Genomic DNA, 23,965 nt, shown 5'->3' on the forward strand with positions numbered 1-23,965 from the left:
ACTTTCCTGATTTTACATTCCTAACTCAGCTTGAATGTCTAGTAAGTGCTGTCTAATGGATTTTATTGTTTTCCTTACTGTGCTCATTATAAATGCAGATAATTACATATTTGTATTAGGAATACGCTGCTTCCAAAGCACACAGACTACTTTTTTTAAGTACTTATTTAAGATTAATGCTTTCCCAGATTTGGACAAGGCCAGTCAAGGGTTTTCCCCATAGCTTCTCTATATGAAAACAGGCCAGTTTCAATACATGTGCACACATGCACACACACTTCTTCCACAGCAAGATGGAAGAGAGTGGTTTTCTTTATAAGTCTCTTATCAAAAATAAATCTTGACTAATTTTAGTCACAAAATACTTTATGTGAAACTACTAGGCACAATGTCTGTATCCTAAGAGATACCCAATAATTATTAGTTTCCCCCCACATAAAAGTGGATATAAAAATAAATTTTTCTCACTTTTTGAAACTTAATACATACCCAGGCTTTCTTTTTAGCCTTACTGACATTGTAAAAGTAGTCGATCTTAAGCTCACATCCTATAAGAATCCCAACAAGGTCTAATTAATGTGCTAATTACTGTCAATCAAGGGGATGATATTAAATAGTAGAACCCCACCCATTGTTACCATTCTAAATTACTACTAGTAAAGAAAGACAAAAACCCAGACAATCTAGCTGGCAGCGCTAGATCTACAATGTGTGGATTCTATTCTTTATCTCATTTAAAATTCAGGGTGAGATACTGTCACAGCAGTTGGAATAAACTGGTTCATCCTAGAAAACTACAGTCCTGTAAAACTCATTTTCGTACTCTGATCAGTTTTCTAAAAACCCAAACACCTAGAATAATAAAAGCAAAATTAATAGGTACTACTTTTTTCTGTATTCCTAAGATACAAATCAATTAAATACATTTATTTTATAAGCTAATCACTACAAGCCTATAGCTTCATGTACTCAAATTGTTCTTTATAAATCATAGTATATATCTGAAAATATTCACCCAAAGCACCTTTATTTTTTAATATTTAATTTTGAGAGAGAGAGCGCAAGCGAGCCATGCATGCACATGCAAGAGCGGGGAAGGGGCAGAGAGAGGGAAACACATGATCGGAAGCAGGGTCCAGGCTCTGAGCTGTCAGCACAGAGCCTGACACAGGACTCGAACTCATGAACTGTGAGATCATAACCAGAGCCAGTCAGACACTTAACCGACTGAGACACCCAGGTGCCCCCAAAGCACCTTTATTTTAAATTCAAATAGATATACACACACACGGGTAAACTAGAAATAGTCTAAAAGGCCACTTACAGGAAGCATTTTTAAATAGAAAAAAAAAAAGATTTTTTGCAAATCTTAATTAGTAAGTCCATAATTCCATTTTTTAATTTATTAGAATACTACAGTAAGATATGCTTGAATAACCATTAGCAAACATACAAGTTGTGGGTATGATAAAATAATATATAGCAAAAGACGGAAACCTCAAAGAATAAAAGAATACTGCATTCTGCCCAAATAATCTCTAAGTAATATAAGTGAAAGTATTTTTCATAGAACAAAACCCAAATTAAAAATAATGTGTTAAAAAAATAACACATTTTAGTGATTGGTATATGCTAAATAGGCCTTAATATTATTGTATACGCAGGATAAGAATATGGGTCATGGAAGTGTTGTGGCTAATATTAATCTGATTAATAAATAGTATGTTCTATTCTATGTAGCTCATTCCTTTCATGTATCATCTTTCCATAGGACTTCTTAAAATAACTGAACTGGGTGGGGTAGAGTTTTAAAACCAACCATACAACTTTTCCTTAATAGCTATTACTGTTGTTCCAAATGACATAAGAAAGATTTACAAGGGAATGTAGCACATTGATTTCTCACTTTTGTTTCTCCCTTTTATACTTAAAAAAAGAAAAAATTAGTATGTTCTATAATCATACCTATTCTTTCTTCTTTGGAATATTTATCTTAGTGGTAGCTAAATGTCTGTAGCATACCCATTATTTAAACAATCTCAATAATCAAATTATTCACCCAGCTATAAAGATTTACCACCTCTCACCTCTGGTAGAGCAGAAATGTTATTGTTCTCTAAATTCAGCTCTTCAAGGGCACTGCATTTTGCCAGGGATCTGGGTATTGCTGACAATCTGTTGTATCTCAGACCAAGACGACTTAAACTGGACAGGTTTCCTGTGAACACACAAAAAAGAATTTTTTTTTTTTAAGTCTAATGAACTTGGCACTGTCCCTGGCTATCCCCTAGGTATATATGAATTACTGTGAAGTACTATTTCAGCAAGATCCTTAACTCCTAGTACTAAGGAACTGCATACTACACTTTCAATTAGGATGAAACTGAAACCACTTTTGTGTCCACCTGTCTTAAAGAAATAATGAAATATATAAAGTCAACTTTAAAAATAAATTATTACAAAGTATTGGCATACTTTAATAAATTGACCTATTTAGATATGGCCTAAATTAATGACATAGTACTGTATATTTTAAATTTATAATAAACATCCCATTTGTATACATGTGATCATCATCCAACACAGAACAATGGTTATATATAAACATGTTCATGTAATTTCAAATGAATTTCCAAATTTCTAAAATGACATTATTTAAAATATAAATGCACAATTATTTTCTGAGATTGGAAAGGTTCAGTATTTTTCATGAGTTTAAATAGAAACATTCCAAAATTTCTGAAGGTCTACCTGATGATAAAAAATTTCTCAATTTTTCTTTTAAATTCTTTTATATTAGGATTTTTTTAAAAAGTTAAAGTTATATTCTCTCTTATCTAAGCATATACAATTTGAGTACAAATTAGCATTTACTGAATACATTAAAAAGCAAAGCAGAAAAACAGTCTAGTTTACTGGCAAGTTATATGTAAGCTACATGGATGAATACGATACCTGCCATCATAAAAAGTTTACATCAAACTTGATTTTCCAAACAATATACACTAGAAAACAAGTTTATTTTGATAACAGAAAGAGGGAAAAAAAGGTAACAGAGACAACAATTTAACTCAATGTACTTTTTGTCATGGCTGGTTAATTTCTTTTTTGACTTGAAATTACAACCGCTATCACATTTTTAGATGGGCCAGGTTTAAATGCCAAATGTAGCCTCTAGTTTTAAACTAAATAGTATTACCAGTGTTAAAAATTACAGAAGTAGATGATTGTGCCACACTTAACATTTTGTAGACCAATATTTTGATGTCTTTCAACTTCTACCAACTTTCTGAAGTCTTCCCATTTCTTTCTTTTTGCTTTGACCATTTCTCAGAAAGTTACTGAATAACTTTCTTTCTTAGATGTAACATTATCACAATACTTACAGGAAACACATAATTAGCTTATAGCATAAGTTAAGCCTTGAAACCTAATGGGCAGTCACTGTGCCTCATAATCCTATCTAGTTATTACTCATCTGCATCTTGCCCTCTTGCAGAAGAAATCAGAGATTAAAGTTATAAAAAATGACTAAATAGAGCTAATTTTCCTCTTTACATCTTCAAGACAATAATTAGTCATTCATAACAAAAGTATTCTGACAAGTAAATACTATAAGTCTAACCAACACTATATAATACAGAAAAACGTAGCAAACATTTCAATTCCTGTAGGAATTGTAATTACGACCTATTCCAGAGGTATGTTATTTTCATTTACGTTACTTTCTTAGGATACTGTCTGGAAACCAGGCCAAGAGTTTGCTGGTTCTGTTTAAGTAAGATTCCAATAGGTAGAAAACTGAATTCAAAATAAACAATAAAAACTATCACTTAGCAAAAACAAATTAATTTTGTCTTTAAAAAGGTTTCTAGGGGCACCTGGGTGGCTCAGTCGGTTAAGCGTCTGACTTCGGCTCAGGTCATGATCTCACGGTTTGTGGGTTTGAGCCCCGCGTCGGGCTCTGCGCTGACAGCTCAGAGCCTGGAGCCTGCTTTGGATTCTGTTTATCCCTCTCTCTCTGACCCCCCCTTGCTCATGCTGTCTCTCTCTCTCGGGGGGGGGGGACATTAAAAAAAGAAAAGAAAAAGCTTTCTAAATTTAGGATGCTTCACTAGAATCTTTCTAAGTGAGGACTTTCCAAAGCCCCAGAGAATTTAAAGATTAGAAATAGGGTAAGAATAATATTTACTATTGTTATTACTGCATTCTGACAGTGAATATGATACAAATGTTTCTTAAAAGTTGGGTTGGCAAAAATAAAAATAATGTTTTATGGTGAAATGTTAATTATAGCCATATCTGTAGTGGCAAAAATGGGGTCAACCTATTTATCAAGAATACATGAAGAATGATTTAAACTATAGACACCACAGTATCATAGACAAAACAAAGAATTTTACATTATCTATGTGACTCTGGGCAAGTTAACTTAACTGAATCTATTTCCTCATCGATAAAGTGGGGACAACACCAAAAACTCCACAGGTTGCTCTGAGGGTTAAATACAATGTGTGTAAGACATGCAGCACAATGACTGATGTATAACAGGTATTCAAAACATAGTTTTATTCTATAGTACATTTCTATATTCTGCTATATTCTATGCTTATTAAAATTATGTTATAAAAATTTTAAGATGTGAAAGACTTTATGATGTTAAGTGAAAAAAAGGCAATAAAAACTATGCATTTTGTATGATCTCAACAGTATAAAAAACAAGTGGAAAAGAGTGGAAAGAAAACATCAAAACTAAGAGTTACCTCTGCATGGTAGAATTACCAAAGGTTAAAATTTTTTTCTTTGAACTTGCCTTTTCCTAATTCTCTATAGCTTTGTCATTTAAAAACATTTTGATAAAAAAAATCTGTAATTCTAAAGTATTTTAATTTTTTTTTATTTTTTTAAAATGTTTTATTTATTCCTAGAAGAGAGAGAGAGAGAGACAGCATGAGCAGGGGAGGGTCAGAGAGAGAGGGAGACACAGACTCTGAAACAGGCTCCAGGCTCTGAGCTGGCAGTCAGCACAGAGCCCGACACGGGGCTCGAACCCACGAACCGCGAGATCATGACCTAAGCGAAAGTCGGACACTTAACCGACTAAGCCACCCAGGCGCCCCTAAAGTATTTTAATTTTAAAATCTGCAATATCTTCTACCATTTTTTCTTTGAATGCATATTTTACACTGGAGAGGTTTTATACTAATATAGAGGTAAGACACTTTACATTGTGAGGCTCATCTTCTGCATAAAGTGTAAACATGAGATAAACTGTGCAAAAACAGAGCATAGTGGTTTGAATTCTTAGGTAGGCACCCTGATTTTAAAAAAAGGCAAAAAAATGATAAAATACCCAAGAAACAGCTGAAAGAGCCATTTGCAAGTAATAAGCATGGATTTTATCATAAGATATGTGAAGACTTATCAAAGCCACCAAGTAGTTACTGGCAAAGCAAGACTCAAACTCAGAGGGTACCTTATATCAAGTAATCATTCTTCAAGATCTTTACTGTGTTTTGTTAGTTTGTTACCTCTTGACACAGAAGCAAAATATGTTCATTTCTACTCCCATGCTGTTTGTCCACGCTGTTGTGCTCATGCAATACATTTTTATTCCATACTGAATCCAACATATTTGTTCATGAAGCTTTCCCTGGCCATTGCACCAAGATCTCACTGATTTTCCTATAAACTGGGACTTATGGCTGTATACTGTTTTCACTATAAGATGGCATTTAATTATACTTGTTCTTATGTTGTCATTTCATGGATTAGTTACCTCCATCCAAAAGACTGAAAATCCTTTAAGCAACAGACTTTATATATTTCTATCTCCCTACAGAATGTTTCAGTGTTAAGCACACAGTAGGCATTCACTCATACTTTCTTCTTCTTTTTTAATGTTTATTTTGAGTGAAAGAAAGTCAGTGCAGAACCCGGTGTGGGGGGTTGATCTAAAAAACCATGAAATTATGACCTGAGCGGAAATTTAAAAGCCTGACACTTAACTGGGAAGACACTTAACTGACTGAGCCACCCAGGTGCCCCTATTCTGATTTTGAAAGTGAGAAATTCAAGAGTTATTTTGCTTTTGAAAGATAAATTTTAGGAATCTGGTTCTATTTATTGGGCTTCTACGTTGATAAGCATTTAGAATTTGGTTACCATACTAATCTATAATTAGAGAAGGCTTTTAGGTTTTGATCAGAATAAAAATGTTTACAACACTGTATTTGTGTACTATTCTGCTCTTAACAGTGATTGAATGAAGCATGTCAGTTGATGGCACAAAATTATGGGGTCTTTGCACTTTATTCGTCAGGTAAAATTCAAAGACTCCTTGGCAAATGCTTTAGCCTCTTATTAAACGGGGCAGATTTCTTCCACAGGGAAAGCAGTGGTATGAATGAGAGAAAGGGATGGTCTGTCTTACTTCTATTTTTTCCCCTAAGGTTGACTGCCTTTTTTAATCTTTAACTTCATATAGCAAATTGAAATTTTACTATAACATTCTGAAGCTCTTTAAAATCAGATGTTATCACTGCTTCTAGAAAAATTTCCACCTTTTCCAGCCTTGTAGCTATAGTGGCCATGGGGCATGGAAGAGGCAAAGAATAAAATATTGATTTCTTCTTTCCCTCCTATTTTAAAATGAGAACCAAAGAAAAGCATCTCATGTAATTTTAAGATTTTACATTTTGCTCCTAATAGAAAGAAGAGGACAAATAGTAAATGTTTTAGTTTCTACAGTCATTAAAAAGCATGAACGGGGGTGCCTGGGTGGCTCAGTCAGTTAAGTGTCTGACTCCTGATTTCATTAAGCTCATGTCATGATCTCATGTTTTCAGAGATCAAGCTTGCCCCACTTTGGGCTTGTGCTGAGCATGGAGCCTGCTTGGGATCCTCTCTCTCCCTCTTTCTGCCCTTCCCCACTCATGTGCTTTCCTCTCTCTTTCCAAAAAGAATAGGTTTCTACAACTTAAAAATTACAAAATGAAGGGTGCTTGGATGGCTCAGATGATTAAGCATCTGACTTCAGCTCAGGTCATGATCTCATGGTTCCTGAAGTTTGAGCTCTCCCATGGGACTCCCTGCTGACAGGTCAGAGCCTGAAGCCTGCTTCAGATTCTGTGACTCCCTCTCTCTGCCCCTTTCCTGCTTACGCTCTATCTCTGTCTCTCTCAAAAATAAATACGATCCTGTGTCTCCCTCCCTCTCTGCCCCTCCTCTGCTTGTGCTCTCTCTCTCAAAAATAAACAAACATTTTACAAAATTACAAAATGAAAATGAGGGTGAAATTGCCACATGACATTATCTAATACTAAAATTAGTGATTATTTAAACAAAAATGGTACCTCCAACTTTCTTGAACTTGCCCCCACCCTTTTGGTGCGGTAGGAAAAGTTGAACTTCTAAAAATGTAATCTATAAGAATATGCTATTCTGATGAAAAACTCACATTTATAAAGCCCTTATCACTTTACTGAGAGCATGGCATGTTCAGTCATCCACATTTTGCCAAAATTCATTACTCTCAGAAAAACAAAAGGTAAAAGCAACAACAACAAATAAAACATTAAGGGTGAAATATCAAAACTCTCTTGTGCCAGAAACAAAAAAGTTGGACATCAGAAATCTGACATTTACTATGATTCACCTCCTGCAGTGGGTTCAACTGTAACCTCTTTCAGTGAGCGGGTTTTACCACAAACTAAAGCACAGCCTAGAAATCAAGCTATAGCTTGCTTTAATGTTGAGCCACTGTGAATAAGAAATAAAAATCAATGTTGCTGAGCTTCTGTGTATAAATGTAGGCTGATCACTGCCAATCACCGGCATTTAGCTTTTAAGTGCCTAACTTTGACTGTAAGTTGTTCTGTGCTCTGCTCTGACAGCTTGCTTTCTTATGCTGTCAGATTTTTAAATTACAGCAACATCAAATGACTGTGAATTAAAATTGGATGCTTTCAACTTCAGCAAATATAATCAGCATCTTTAGGTTAATTCAGTATAGCTTCTGAGTAAAACTCTAACTCAAATGATCTTAATCTTTTTTTTAACAAAGTAGCAAAAAAAAAACCCCAGAAAAGGCACACAGTTCTAATGATTAAATAATGTCAAAGGCTTTTTCCCCCCAGAAACAGTGAACTAAGAAACTGAAATCAAACTAAAAAGCAAGCAATATAAAGAATTCTTAAATGTCAAAAACCCGAAAGAATGCCACCATTAAAAAGAAAACTTGTAAAGTTGCTATATGAAGTTGCACTGTAATTACCTAAAACCTAATTACTAAAACTCTACTTGTTGATACAACCATAATTACTGTAATATATCTTCAGAGCCCAGTGTAACAAAAGACCTCTGTGAATTTTTGTGCTCCAACCTTGAAGGCCAGGTCTTATTGCAGATTTCTTTCTTTATCTCATTTGAGAAGAATAGAAAATAAAGTATTTTTTCCTATTTCAGACTTTTCACCACTCCCCACCACGGGTTTTAGAAAATCATCAGAGATATCTCAGAAAGCTTTAAGGTACCAAGTTCATAGTTTAAAACAAAATGACTGCTGTAAGGAAGTTTAATATCTTCTTTAGTCATAACTGATTCCTGAATGAGAAAATATTTACATGAAAGAAAATATACTTTTTATTCAGCAGGGTAGACTAATGGTTAAATCAGAGATACTATAAATATGTTTGTAAGTACTCTCTCACTTAACTGCAACCAACTGTCCCCTCCCTATTTCCTTCTGCCTCTTCTCCACATCCTGTGAGCTGTCAGTGATCCTGGCACACTGCTCGGCCTGGATATAAATGGCAGTGATTACCGCCAATGAGTGATTACTACTCTAGCAGGGTTCATGTTACATCTTGGTCTACTTATAAGAAAAAAAGACAAGGAAATAAAGTGACTTTTGGAAAACTGATGGTCAGGTAATAGTTAAAAGATCTCATTTCAATAGGGCAAGTTTCTCTAGTCTAGAAAAAAGGAGAGTAGAGCAGCTGCTCAGGACTCAAATCAACTGTGGACAGGTACTCATTTTTTGGTTTGTTTTTCATTTTAAGTTACACTTTTCAAGAAGCAGATTAGGAAAAAATAGGAAATGTATCAGGAGAACCATATTCCAGATAGTTTGCCACTAAATGTTTTGGGTGAATTTCTCTTCTCCAATAACGAGAGGGAGAATCTCAAAGGTCAATTAAGACTGTTGAGATTTGTAACAGACCAAGACCCAAATGTTCAAATTTGTCACCAAATCTCAACCTTCTGCTATATAAAGGAAAAGGCAAAGTAATTATTTTAATAATAATTCTTAATAATAATAAATGAGAGTATTATAGGTGCACCTGGGTGGCTTAGTTGATTGACTCTTAATTTGAGCTCAGGTCATGATCTCATGGTTTGAGTTTGAGCTCCACATAGGGCTCCATGTTGGGGACCCTGCTTGGGATTCTCTCTCTCTCTCTCTCTCTCTCTCTCTCTCTCCCTCCCCCCCCAAGCTTGGGTGCTCTCTCTCAAAATAATAAACTTAAAAAGAGACAATATTATTAAAAATTATAATAAACCTTACTTATTCACTTTGTCATTATTTGGATTCAATTATAAGTACTCAATTTGCTGAAAACTATCAAAGCATATAAAAGTAATTAGTAAAATTTTTCTTATCTTTGGATCAACTGGGTGGCTCAGTCAGTTAAGTGGCCAACTTTGACTCAGGTCATGACCTTGCAGTTCAGGAGTTTAAGTTCTGTGTTGGGCTCTGTGTTGACAGCTCAGAGCATGGAGTCTGCTTCGGATTCTGGGTCTCCTTGTCTCTCTGCCCCTCCCCCACTCGTGCTCTGTCTCTCTCTGCCCCTCTCTCAAAAACAAACACTAAAAATTTTTTTAAATAAAATTTTTCTTATTGTTAATGTTTCAGCTCTCACTGAGTTCCAATACATACTTGTAATGTGATCACACAGAATATGTTAGAACTGAGGCATATGTGTTATTGTGAGATAACATCTTAACCACACAGATTAAAGATGAAGTCAAATGTTTTCATATTAATAAACATACTTAAATTATAGTAATTCTGACAGAAGAGAGATACATACAATTAAGAAATCTAGAAGAAAGAAGGTTACATGGAGAAGTCACCCATTGCCAGAGGCAGTGAATCTAAAACACCCTGACCCTAGTCCTAGTAAATGGAAGATTTTATCATCCACTACCACCTATACTTCCTGTTTGCCAGGGCTATTCATTTTTGTACTTTCATTTAATCCCCCTTTGATTGTCACTTAACAGATATAGACACATGCATAAGATATTAAATAACAAATATTGTTGGACTATTTCAGAGCAAGAACAGGGCTGACCGAGGAACAGACCCTATATATGTCCATTTGTTCAGAGTAGAGCAAATTATATGGGTATTTAGGAGAAAGAGTCCTAAGAAGAGAGACCAAGAAGTATAAAGGCCCCTGACGCTAGAACTTGCCCAATATGCTTAAGGACCAATAAAGTGTTTAGCATCTATAATATCCTAAGAAATATACAGTGACTAAGCATGAGTGAGAAGGATATATCAGTTCAAGCATCTTTAATTTTGGTTTCGCTATCAGATTTGCAGTAAACAACCTTTATTTTTCTTTCTAAAACTGAGCAAGACTCAGTTGCTTTTTTAAAGTGCTTTTATATGACATGCCACTAAAAACTGATCATGTTAAGAATATGCATTATTCTTTCTTTTTTCCTTTACTGTTGCCATTAGTTGGTTGTTTAGAACAAGCAAACTTACAGACCTTTCAATGTAAGAATATACAACCTATGTAAATAAGTCTATGTAATTCAAGAAAACTATAAAAAGCATATACACTACATAAAACCATCAAAATTAAATGTATATGCTGAACCGGCTCAGAGTATCCCAGGTAAATGGACCCTGAAAGATCAACATCGAGGAATTATAATACAGTTCTTAAATATACTAGAGTTCCTGAATTTCAGAAATAAAGAAAAGTACTCTGGGTGGCCAGGAAAAAAGATTTAGTCACTTGCAATGGAAAAAAAATGGACTGGCCTCCTACTTTTGTACATTCAATGCCAGAAAACAGAACTATCTATTTAGTTTTTTTACTAAGGTTCTTAAGGAAACAAAGCTGGACCCAATGATTTTTATATCCATCCAAACTGTTCAAATATAAAGGTTTCAAAGAGATGCCTGGGAGGCTGAGTTGGTCAAGTGTCTGACTCTTGGTTTTGGTTCAGGTCACGATCTCGTGGTTTACTGAGTTCGAGCCCTGTACTGGGCTCTGCATTGACAGCACAGAACTGCATGGGGTTCATATTCTCTCTTCTCTTCTCTTCTCTCTCTCTCTCTCAAAATAAATAAATAAATTTAAAAAAAACCCTAAAGGCTACAAACATTCTATAACTAGGGAACAGTTATTAATGAACTGTTTCTAAGAAAACACTACAAGACTGACTTGAGCCAACCAAGAGATGACTGGTACAACTATGGAAAAAGGACTGTCAATACACATGAAGATGAAAAACAACTATAAATCAGCACAAGATATACCATGAATGTTTCATGTCCCAATGGTGTAACTAACCTAAATTAGGAGGAAAAAAAAGATAAAAAAGGGCAGGTAGTAGAATAAATTTACTGACTGCTTCATCTATGTCACTCCACTCAGTAAAAGCAGAATAAATATTCAGCTGCACACAGAAGACTTATCAAGACAGACCATATACTGAGCTATAAAAGAAGTCTCAAAAAATTTAAATGATTCAGGTCACAATAAGTTTTCCATCACAATGGAATTAAATTAGAAATCATGAACAGAAAAACTCTTGGAAAAATGTAAGACACTGGGAACTAAATAACACTTCTAAATAAACCATAGATCACAGGAGAAACAAAAAAGTAAATTAGAAGGTATCTTGAACAAAACCAAAGAGAAAAACACAATATATCAGGATTTGGGGAATGCTACTAAAGCAGTACATAGGGGAGATTTATAGCACTAAATGCATATATAAGAAGAAATCTTCAAAGTAAGAACATACAATACAAACTAAATATATCAGTATGTAATACAAACAAAAAACTCTACCTCACATCAATAACATCAAGCTTCCACGGTAAGAAACCAAAAAAGAATAAAAGTCACAGCCGATAAAATAATAAAAGGTCAAAGTGGAAATCAATGAAATAAAAGTCAAAGAAATAGAGAAAAACAATAAAACTTAGAGATAATCAATAAAATTGATACATTTCTAACCAGACAGGAAAAAAAGAGAGAAGATCTATAAGTTACTACTAAGTTACTGATAACAGGAATGAGAGTATAGATTCTATAGTACTATTAAGGGAATATTATAAACAATTTTATGCCTATTAAATGTGACAACATAAGTAAAATGGACCTATTCCTTGAAAGACATAAATGATTAAGTTTGCACAAGAATAAAGTAATAACCTAAATAGCTCTCTTTTAAGAAAATTGAAATCATTTTTAAAAGCATTCCTAGGGACGCCTGGGTGGCTTAGTCGGTTAAGCGTCCGACTTTCACTTAGGTCATGATCTCGCGGTTTGTGGGTTCGAGCCCCGCGTCAGGCTCTGTGCTGACTGCCAGCTCAGAGCCTGGAGCCTGTTTCAGAGTCTGTGTCTCCCTCTCTCTCTGACCCTCCCCTGCTCATGCTGTGTCTCTCTCTCTCTCTCCTAGAAATAAATAAAAACATTTAAAAAAAATAAAAATAAAAAAATAAAAGCATTCCTATAAAGAAAAATCCTGGCCCAGGTGGCTTCATGATGAATCTTACCACATCTTAAAGGAAGAAACAATGCCAATTTTATACAAACTGTTCCCAAAACTGAAGAGTAGAGAACACTTCCATACTTATATGTAGCCAGCATTATCCTAAAACTGAAACTAGAAAATACAGGTTTTATAACATTACATGTGACTAGATGGTATATTCAAAGCAGTTAAGTAAATCAACTTTTTAAAACTTCTACCAGAATGTACCTTTTTTCATTATGTCTTCTTGGTAAGCAATGTCAATCATATTAGCTGGGTTTCTGTCAAGTTCGGGGCAAAATTGTAAAACTGTGTTTTATTAGTTTCTTCATTGCATTGCCTTTATTCTCTTTCTAGAACTTCTAGTCTTGTCTCCCAAGACTCTTTTTCAATTATTTTGTATCTTCTTTTTGTTTTAGATTCTAAGGGGCTTTTTCCACTTATCCTACAGCATCACTCTTTTGGTCTTTGGATGTGTTCATTATATTCTACAGCATTTCCTTTAGAGTTAAACTTTATATGGCAAGGATATTTCTAAGCAACGTATTCTTTGTTTCTTTTTTCTATCAGCCTGATCTTATTTTATAGATGTAACATATATCTTTTCTTTTTTTCCTCTAGGATCACTTCTCTTTGCTCATCTTGGCCATTTCAGTAGATTTTAGAGAGAAAAGGAAGAAAGAATTGCATTCAGTCTCTACTGAACCAGAAATTGGGATTCTTTTATTTATATAGGAAATTTCTAAAATTACTATTAATATTAGTGGAGCAATTCACTATATGCTATATACCATACTGCCTTTCAGAGATGAATCTAATGCAATTAACTAGAATACTTAGTCTGTTGTCACTATAAATAATGTCCAGGCCAAGAATCATGAAGATATAGGTTCTAATGGCTAGCTGTTATATCTTAAAGAAGTGTCAGATTGTTATCCTGTAAAGTAATAGTTGTCCGGAAACCTAAAACAGTTTAATGCAAGTTATATAAAAATTCTTTAGCAACTGCTTCTGTTTCAACAGTAGACTAGGTAATTCAGACAAATTCTCCCATTGAAAACAATTTAACTCTTCCAAAACAAAAGTCAGAGAGCTAACAAGATAATGACTACTTACCAGGGCAGAAATCAGCTGGGAACCCAAAGAAATAAGCAAAATAATGGAGAAAATTTTGTCCTAAGAGTGCTTCTTTAACCAGAAGACTTAGCTAATAAGGCATGTTTCTGTCAACAGTAAAAATCTATAGCCAGCCAAGTGTGGGGAGCCCAGAAATCAATGTCAACTGGGATACTATAGGGCTGCACCTTAGCATTAAGGGTAAATCAGAAGTAAAAGAGCCTTCCAATTAGTCTGCAGACTACTTTTGAATGACCTAGGAGACCAGAAAAATTTCAAACCTTAGAACACGGATGGATTCAAGTGGTCCCTTAGGTTCCTGACAGAAACAAAATCCTCTGGAGAAAGATATCATATCACAGGCTTCTTAAGATTTAGTAAGAGAACCTCACAAATATTCATTACTGAAATTATAAAAATTAAGTACAAGTGTAATTTTCCTAAATAAACATTATAGTATTCTTATAACAAACCACTAACTAAAAAGGTATCCAACCTTTTTAAAATTTCTTGTACTCTTTGTACAAATATATGGGCATTTAGAAAGATACACAAGACTGTATAAATACAGAACATATCACAATATGCACTTCCAACTTTTGGAGGCTGTGGCTAGGTCTTTGAACACATTTTGTACTTGAAGACATCTCTTATCTTAGTCCCTTCAATAGCAGAGATGAACAAACTTTAAGCTATATTAGCCAAGATTTTAAAAATTAAACAGTAGTGGTCTTATTTTTCAGTGTGGTTGGCTTTAGCAAAGAAGAGGCCACATCCTGTATAATAACATGCAACATTCTGAAATAAGCCGAAGCAAAAAATGCACTAATTCTGCAATTTAAGCAGTTATAATAAAATATATACTCTATCAATATTTGACATTCCTTTTTATAATCTAATTGAACTCCTTTCCTAAAACCTAATTATTTTAACCAAGAAATGGAAATAAGCAATTTTAAAATACTCTTTTAGAAGTTTTACTATGACAATGGTGAATTTTAATCTTTTAACTTTTACTATAGAAATGGATCAAAAATAGTCTTTTTAATGTCCAAGTAGTTATAAATGAGTATCAGTATCTTCTTTCTCCATTCATACCTATAGTATCTGGGAGGTCTAGCAGTTCATTGTGCTGCAAGTCAAGGTTGGTTATCTGTGTGCAGTTTCCAATCTCCTTTGGGAGGTGTTCAAGTTGATTGTGAGCTACATCCAGCGTAATGAGGTTACATAATTCACCTGTGAAATTGACCAACATAAAAATTTAACAAGGATTATTAATATATTAGATAATTAATATACTAACACTACTGAAAGAAAACTTCATGTTCTATATGACAATTATAATTTCTTTCTGAAAATGTAAAAGTCAAACACAGATCTGAAACTGTTATTAGAAAACGACAGCTTACAAATATTAAATCATTACGTCATACACCTGTAACTACTACTGTAATGTCAATTATAACTCAATTTAAAAAAAAATGACATCTGATAAAGTTAAAATGTTGATTATAAACGACTACCAATCACATCATGTTAAAGAATGAATGAAGGGAACTGGGGAAGATAAAGTTTGGACTCTAATTGCCTTCAAGCCAAAAGTAATTAAAACTTTTTTTTATTTGCCATCATCTTTTATAATAAATGATACTTGAAATTTAGTTGCCTCCAAAATGGCTTCCATTACCCTAAAAGAAGATACATAACTCCAAAAAGTGAGTTGAGGCAAGTAAACAAAGCAAGATGGAACAGCTGTGATTCTACCCAGTTATTGATATACTGCAGGACTTCTGTCAGTTTGGACTGGATAATTCATTGCTATCAGAGGCTGTCCTAAGATAAGCAGCACCCCTAGCTTATACCCATTAAATCCAAACAGCACCCCACAACCAAGCTGTAACAATCAAGACTGTCTCTAGACATTAAGAAATGCCTTCTGTTGTAACACTGACAAAATTGTCTTCAGTTGAGAATCATGGCTACGTTGGAATAAGAAAGTTCAATTCTATCCAATTCTCACACTTTTCAAAAGAAGTTGGAAACCTAGATTTTCATATAAAATATTTAAATGCTTAAATGCTAACAACTAATTCTTAGGTTAAAATAGAACAAAACACTGTCTTAACACATTTGTGGACTTTTCTCAGTATTCAAAATGCCAGTTTGATAGCCTCTAAACATAGAAACAGATTAGTTACTAACATTTTAGGACAGAAATTTGTATACAACTATCTAATATTAACACTAAAAAGTGTTTTAAAAGCAGAATATAATCACCTGGACTCAAATTAACTCAAACTCTTTTGATTTGTGTAAATCACCACATGGCAATTGGACTATTTTGAACACATTCTCTCTAGAAAGTTATCCAAAACTCTGCAAAGTGAGGAAATCATGGTAATACAGACACATTAGGAAAGAGTGTCACCTAGTAACACTAATACTTCTTTCTCACAATCTAGTAATCCCTAAATATTTTGAAAATGATTAAGACTCAGGAAATGTGATTTAATTTTAACAACACACTCAAAAAAAAGTACCATGATTTTAAAACCTGGTCTGTTATAGTCCCTGAAATACAATACACCCACAACTAAATTATATTATTATTGTGTGTTAAATTTGAAAATTATTTTAGACTCTCCCCAAAATCCAAAATCCATGTATAAATTTAAAGACCCATGAAGAACTTTAAATTTTCTTCAGTCCAAAGATCTAGTAAACTTCAGGAAAGTTTGTCATTTATATAAAGTTCCCATGAAAATCTGTAATATTTTTAAAACTAATCCAAAACTTCTTATTTAATGCGATTAACAAAACATTTTTAGTGTTGGCACTGGGAGTTTAAGATTCCTCTTCTTTAGAGTAATACTCGTAACTGCCAAACTCTTCTTATTCGTATTCAATTAACTGGAAACACCTGAAAATTGTGAACATACGATAAATTCTGTAGTTGGCAATACTGTGACCTAGGTAAGAGCCTAGGTTACAATTTGCAATATATTTACACATTAAATATCTAAGCACTTCATGAAATACTTTGCTATAGCACTATTTGTTATTTTTATACTGTCTAGCTACATAGTACTTTTAAGCATGTTTCACATCTGATCCAAATATAACAAAAAACAAAACAAAATATAAGTCCATCGTAGATGGTTTTCAAAGACAATAACCAAGGTGTTAATAGTGACTTGCTTCAGACTGGGTTTAAGAGTAGTTTTTATTTTCTAATTTATACATTTGTATTTTACAATTTTTGTTTTTGTATATTTTTGAATTCAAAGAAGGAAAAAAAGGGAGATTGAAGAGGTAAACACTAGCAGTGTCTTCTCCACTATTCATGGAACAGCACATTCTGACCCCAAATAGAAGCTTCCTGTCTGTGGAACAGATGGGCATCTTTCAGTGAAAACAAATGGATCAAACTACTGTACTGCTAACATCAGCCATTAATATTATGCACCTTAGGACTCATATTCTATACTTACTAAGCAATCTTTTGATTTTAAATTTGACTTCCCACACATTTGCCTACAGAGAGAACATGGACTTCATTCATTCATCCATTCTATAAATGCTTATTAAGCACCTACCATGTGCTAGGATACAGTAAGAGGAAAAAAAAAAGAGATAAAATGCTTGCCTATATAGAACTTATATTTTAATAAGGAAAAAATAAATTAACATATAATCAAGGTGAGGAAGTATTAAGGGCTATAAAAGAAAACAAAGTCAGGTAAAAGTAGAAGAGTATGATGGGGGAAGGAGATTGGAGATGTTGATAATAAGTAAAATAGAAAGAAACTCCGATGAAGTACCATTTGAAAACAAACCTAAAATAATGGGAGAGGGAAGAAACAATGAGAATATCTGGGGGAAGAATTTTCCAGGCTGAGTGAAGAACAAGCACAAAGACTCCGAGGCAAGAGTAGTTCAAAACACAACAGAGGACAATGTGGCTGGAATCATGATTAAGGAAATCAGGTGGTAGGAGATAAAGTAGATCTGGGTCAGATTCATTTTAGGTCTTGTAAGCTAAGGTAAAGATTTCAGCTTTGACTAAGGAGATACTGATAATGGTAATAAGAGTGCTTTTTGTTGTTGCTGTTTTTATATAGCAGTTTACAGAAAAATTGCACAGCAAGTACAGACAGTTCCCATATAGCCTCTTCCTCACAGTTTCCCTATTAACATCTTCCATTATTAGGTGGTACACTTGTTGCAGCTGATAAATCAACATCAGGATATTATTTCTAGCTGAAAGTTTTTATTTTACATAAGCATTTACTCTGTGTTGTCCAGTTCTATAGGCCTTGATAAAAAGTATCATGTATCCATCATTACAAATACCGTATAGAATAGTTTAACTGCCCTAAAAATCCTGTTTCACTTATTTATTCACCCCAATTTCCCTCTCCCCCAAAGCCTCTGGCAACCACTGATCTTTTACTTCTTCCTTTTCCAGAGTGTTATATATAGTTGGAATCACATAAAATGTAAAATTTTTGAGACAGGCTTATTTCACTTAGCAATATGCATTTGAGGTCCCTCTATGCCTTTCTGTGGCTTGATAGCTCATTTATCACTGAACAATACTCCACTGTATAGCTATACCACAGTTTATCCATTCATTTATTAAATGCTATCTTGGTTGCTTCCTATTTTTAACAACTATGAATAAAACCACTAAAAACATTTTATGTGCAGCTTTCTGTATGGACAGAAGTTTTCAACTCTTTTGGGTAAATAATTAGGAGTATGATTGATGGACTGTGATGGTAAGACCCTATGTTTAGCTTTGAAAAAATTTGTCACTGTCTTCTAAGGGTCTATATCATTGTGCATTCTCACCAGTAACAAAAAAAGACTTTGTATTTGTGTTTGGTGGTGTCAGTGTTTTGGATTTTAGACATTCTAATAGGTAAGTAGCGGTGATGGTTGTACTTTGAAACTATTGCTTTATAGGATATAAAGCAGCCTTATGGAAAAGCAATAATAATGTGATTATGTTTGTCCCCAAAACACAAAATTTATTCTGGAAAAATAAGAGCTACCTAAAAATATAATATGAAAAGCAGAACATTGTAGGCATCAAGTAGAAGGTAAATACACATACACAAAGTGATGTGTAAAACGAGAAGCAAGATTCTGGTTGGGTAGATTGGGGAAAGCTAGATTTTAAAAGATGGTCAGAAACTATAGATAAGCCCCACCCCCCTCGCCAAAAAAATATGAGAAAACTAGAGAGGGGAAAAAAAAAATCATGAATTCACAATTCCTTTACTAGGGATATATTCAATAGAAACGAATCCATATATTTATCAAGAGACTTTTTATCACAATAACATAGTAGCACTATCTGTATTAGCCCCAAATTACAATACAAAACAAGAGAATGGATAAATTGTGGCATATTCACGCTATGGGATAATATGCAATAATGAGAATAAACTATCTCTAACTACATACATCAGTTATGATGAATAATGCCAAGAACTCAAACACAAAAACATATGTAGATTATGGTTCCATTTATATAGAAACAAGGAAAATTAATGTTTGACTGTAAAAGTCAGGATACTAAGTTTACTCTTTGATGGGAATGAATAGTGACTGAAAGGGGTCTCCTGAGTGGTACTGATGTTCTACTTTTTAACCTGGACACTGATATTACACAGTTGGCCAACAATCTTCAGTTGTACATTTATGACATATTAATAAACATTTTTTTTTATTGGGCCTGCCTCTGGCCCAAGCTCTTGCTTTTTTGGACATTCTTTAATCCAAACCATGGCAGAGAAACACAAAAAGCCATTTCTTAAATTTGTATTTAAATGAATAATCTTCAACATTTTTAGTAAAAATTTAAGTCTAAATTAATTCCATTCTAAAAGTTTATTTTCCTTTCATCTTATCTTTAGAGGAGGCAAAGGTTGCATGCTATTTCCAAGACTTTTTAAGCATCATATTATCCTACATCCAGACAATGGAACATGCTGGACATATTCTTTCTCAAAGGTGACAATATTGTCTAAACTCTTGTTGGAGGATTCTTTCTGCTATTTCTGTAAGCAATATAGTCCCCCAGGTTACTCTAATATATTCAACCCACTTTCATTTTGTAATATAGGATGCTAGTGTTCCACATGCAAAAAGCAATCGAATACACAGTGCCTAAAAACCGGAAGTGAGATAGTCGGAATGTAAAACTAATGTTCATCAAACAACAAAAGAGTGATTTTAGGAGGAGGAAAGGTTTTTTCCCCCCCTTTCTGGAGAATTATTAAAATTTAATAATTAAATATTTAAATATCAAATTCCTGAAGATTATTGAGATTTTTTTCCAAGTTTCTTATTTTGGAAAGATCTTTGACCTTTAATAATTATTGCTAAAAATATTTTATACATGGCTTTATTTATAGTACAACCTTAACAAAATATGTGATTAAATAAGTGACAGAACAAAATGTGTGGGGTTTAATCAGTAACAAAAAAACAGAATCATACAAACATTTGAATATACTATGTCCCTAAAACATAAAAGAAGATAAATTATTGCTCTAACAGCATTAATTCCATCAGTCAGAAAAAAGATTTCCAGGTGTATTCTCTTTACCAGGCACAATACTAAGCACTAAACATACAAAGACCATAAGACATTAAATACTTGGTTCTTATGAAACTTAAAAGTAGAAGAAGACAACCAACATGTGATTTGATGGAGGCCAGTGAGGGCTCTGCTTGTGAAATTTCACCATTAAAAAGCCATTCTTATAGATATTCAAGGTCTTTCATGGTCAAAGTTCTTTACCCTTAGGATGATCATCTCATTCACTTATTCATTCAAGAAAAATTTATCGTGTACCTGGAAGAAATGGAGAAATTCCTAGACACCCACACACTACCAAAACTCAAACAGGAAGAAATAGGAAATTTGAATAGATCCATAACTAGTGTAGAAATTGAATCAGTTATCAAAAATCTCCCAACAAATAAGAGTCCTGCACCAAATGGCCTCCCTGGCAAATTCTACCAGACATTTAAAGCAGAGTTAATATCGATCCTTCTCAAGCTCTTCCAAAAAACAGATATGAAAGGAAAACTTCCAGACTCATTCTATGAATCCAGCATTTCCTGGATTCCCAAACCAGACAGACCTCACAAAAAAAAGGAGAATTACAAGCCAATGCCCCTGATGAACATGGATGCAAAAATTCTCAATAAGATACTAGCAAATCGAATTCAACAGCTTTATAAAAAGAATTATTCACCTTGATCAAGTGGGATTCATTCCTGGGTTACAGGGCTGGTTCAATATTTGCAAATCAACCAATGTGATACACCACTTTAATAAAAGAATGGATAAGAACCATATGATCCTGTCAATAGACGTGGAAAAAGCATTTGACAAAAAACAGCATCCTTTCTTAATGAAAACCCTCAAGAAAGTCAAGATACAAGGAACATTACTTAAATATCATAAAAGCCATATATGAAAAGCCCACAGCTAATATCATCTTCAATGGGGAAAAACTGAGAGCTTTCCCCCTGAGATCAGGAACATGTCAGGGATGTCCACTCTCACCACTGTTGTTTAACATAGTGTTGGAAGTCCTAGCATCAGCAATCGGACAACAAAATGAAATAAAAGGCATCAAAATTGACAAAGAAGTCAAACTTGCACTTTTCGCAGGCAACATGGTACTCTACATGGAAAACCCAAAAGACTCCACCAAAAGACTGTAACAACTGATACATGAATTCAACAAAGTGGCAGGGTACAAAATCAATGTTCAGAAATCGGTTGCATTTTTATACACCAATAATGAAGCAACAGAAAGAGAAACAGAGAAACTGATTCCATTTACAATTGCACCAAGAACCATAAAATACCTAGAAAGAAACCTAACCAAATATGTAAAAGATCTGTATGTTGAAGAAGACACAAAGAATTGGAAAAACATTCCATGCTCATGGATTGGAAGAATAAATATTGTTAAAATGTCAATACTACCCAAAGCAATCTACACATTCAATGCAATCCCAATCAAAAATGTACCAGGATTCTTCTCAAAGCTGGAACAAACAATCCTAAAATTTGTATGGAATCACAAAAGACCCCGAATAACCAAAGTAATATTGAAGAAAACCAAAGCGGGAGGCATCATAATCCCAGACTTTAGCCTCTGCTACAAAGCTGTAATCATCAAGACAGTATGGTATTAGCACAAAAAGAGACACACAGACCAACGTAATAGAGAACCCAGAATTGGAACCACAAATGTATAGCCAACTAATCTTTGACAGAACAGGAAAGAGCATCCAATGGCAAAAAGACGGTCCCCTTAGCAAATGGTGCTGGGAGAACTGGATAGCAACATGCATAAGAATGAAACTAGACCATTTTCTTACATTATACACAAAAATAAACTCAAAATGGATACAGGACCTAAATGTGAGACAGAAAACCACCAAAACCCTAGAGGAGAAAGCAAGCAACAACCTCTTGACCTCAGCTGCAATTTCTTGCTCGACACCTCTCCAAACGCAAGGGGATTAAAAGCAAAAATGAACTATTGGAACCTCATCAAGATAAAAAGCCTCTGCACTGCAAAAGAAACAACACAACTAAAAAGCAACCAATGGAATGGGAAATGATAACTGAAATGACATATCAGGTAAAAGGTTAGTATCCAAAATCTATAAAGAACTTATCAAACTCAAGACCTGAAAAATAAATAATCCAGCGAAGAAATGGGCAGAGGACATGAACAGACATGTCCAAAGACATCCAGATGTCCAACAGACACATGAAAAGATGCTCAACATCACTCATCATCATGGAAATACAAATCAAAACCACAATAAGATACCACCTCACACCAGTCAGAGTGGCTAAAATTAACAACTCAGGAAACAACAGATGTTGGTGAAGATGTGAAGAAATGGGAACCCTCTTGCACTGTTAGTGGGAATGCAAACTGGTGTAGCCGCTCTGGAAAACAGCGTGAAGGTTCCTCAAAAAGTTAAAAATAGAACTACCCTACCACCCAGCAATAGCACTACTAGGAATTTATCTAAGGGATACAGGAGTGCTGATGCATAGGGGCACATGTACCCCAATGTTCATAGCAGCACTTTCAACAATAGCCAAATTATGGAAAAAGCATAAATGTCCATTAACTAATGAATGGATAAAGATGTAGTATGTATATACAATGGAATACTACTTGGCAATGAGAAAGAAGGAAATCATACCATTTGCAGCAATATGGATGAAACTGGAAGGTATTATGCTGAGTAAAATAAGTCAATCAGAGGACAGGTTATCATAGGTTTTCATTCATATGTAGATCTCTAGAAACTTAACAGAAGATCATGGAGGGATGGAAGGGGAAAAAATAGTTACAGAGAGGGAAGGAGGCAAACCATAAGAGACTCTTAAATACAGAGAACAAACTGAGGGTGTACGGGGGGGTAGAGGAGAGTGGAAAATGGGTGATGGGCATTGAGGAGGACACTTGTTGAAATGAGCACTGGATGTTGTATGTAAGCGATGAACCACAGGAATCTACCCCAAAAACCAAAAGCATACTTCACACACTGTAGGTTAGCCAATTTGACAATAAATTATATTTAAAAAAAAAAAAAGAAATAAGAAAATAAAGTGACAGGAAGTAATAACTGTTGTAAACCAAAGTAAAGCAAGGGAAGAAAATTAGAAATAGGAGTTTTAATGGGCAGCAGGGAGGAACCATGTGCATATGTGAACTGAAACATGGGACAGGTAAGAGGAAATAAGGATAAAAGGACAGAACAAAAGAGATCTGCAGTTTTAAATATCAAACTAAAGTACACAGACTTTTTGATCAGGTAATAAAGTACAATTTAAAGATTCTGAATAAGCATGATAATCAGGATGTTGTTATAAAAAGTCTATTTTTGGGAGGCACCTGCGTGGGTCAGTCAGTTAAGCGACTAGCTCTTGATTTCAGCTCAGGTCATGATCTCACACTCATGAGATTGAGCCCCATATCCAGCTCCACACTGGGCATGA

The 23,965-nt window shown here is 34.3% G+C and overlaps 1 protein-coding gene across 2 annotated transcripts in view; it reads right to left on the reverse strand.

Moving 5' to 3' along the window:
* Positions 1-23,965, reverse strand: part of SHOC2 (SHOC2 leucine rich repeat scaffold protein) — a 98,130-nt gene that overhangs the window by 14,191 nt on the left and 59,974 nt on the right. For both annotated transcript variants that reach the window (XM_039250705.1, XM_039250704.1), the window contains exons 3-4: positions 15,004-15,141; positions 2,088-2,218 (exon numbers count right to left, since the gene is read on the reverse strand). In XM_039250705.1, coding sequence (XP_039106636.1) covers positions 2,088-2,218; positions 15,004-15,141 — 269 coding nt within the window. The remainder of the gene's footprint in view (positions 1-2,087; positions 2,219-15,003; positions 15,142-23,965) is intronic.

The sequence above is a fragment of the Hyaena hyaena genome, unplaced genomic scaffold, assembly GCF_003009895.1.
Source record: "Hyaena hyaena isolate Hyena2069 unplaced genomic scaffold, ASM300989v1 scaffold_379, whole genome shotgun sequence".
NCBI classification, from domain to species: Eukaryota; Metazoa; Chordata; class Mammalia; order Carnivora; family Hyaenidae; genus Hyaena; species Hyaena hyaena.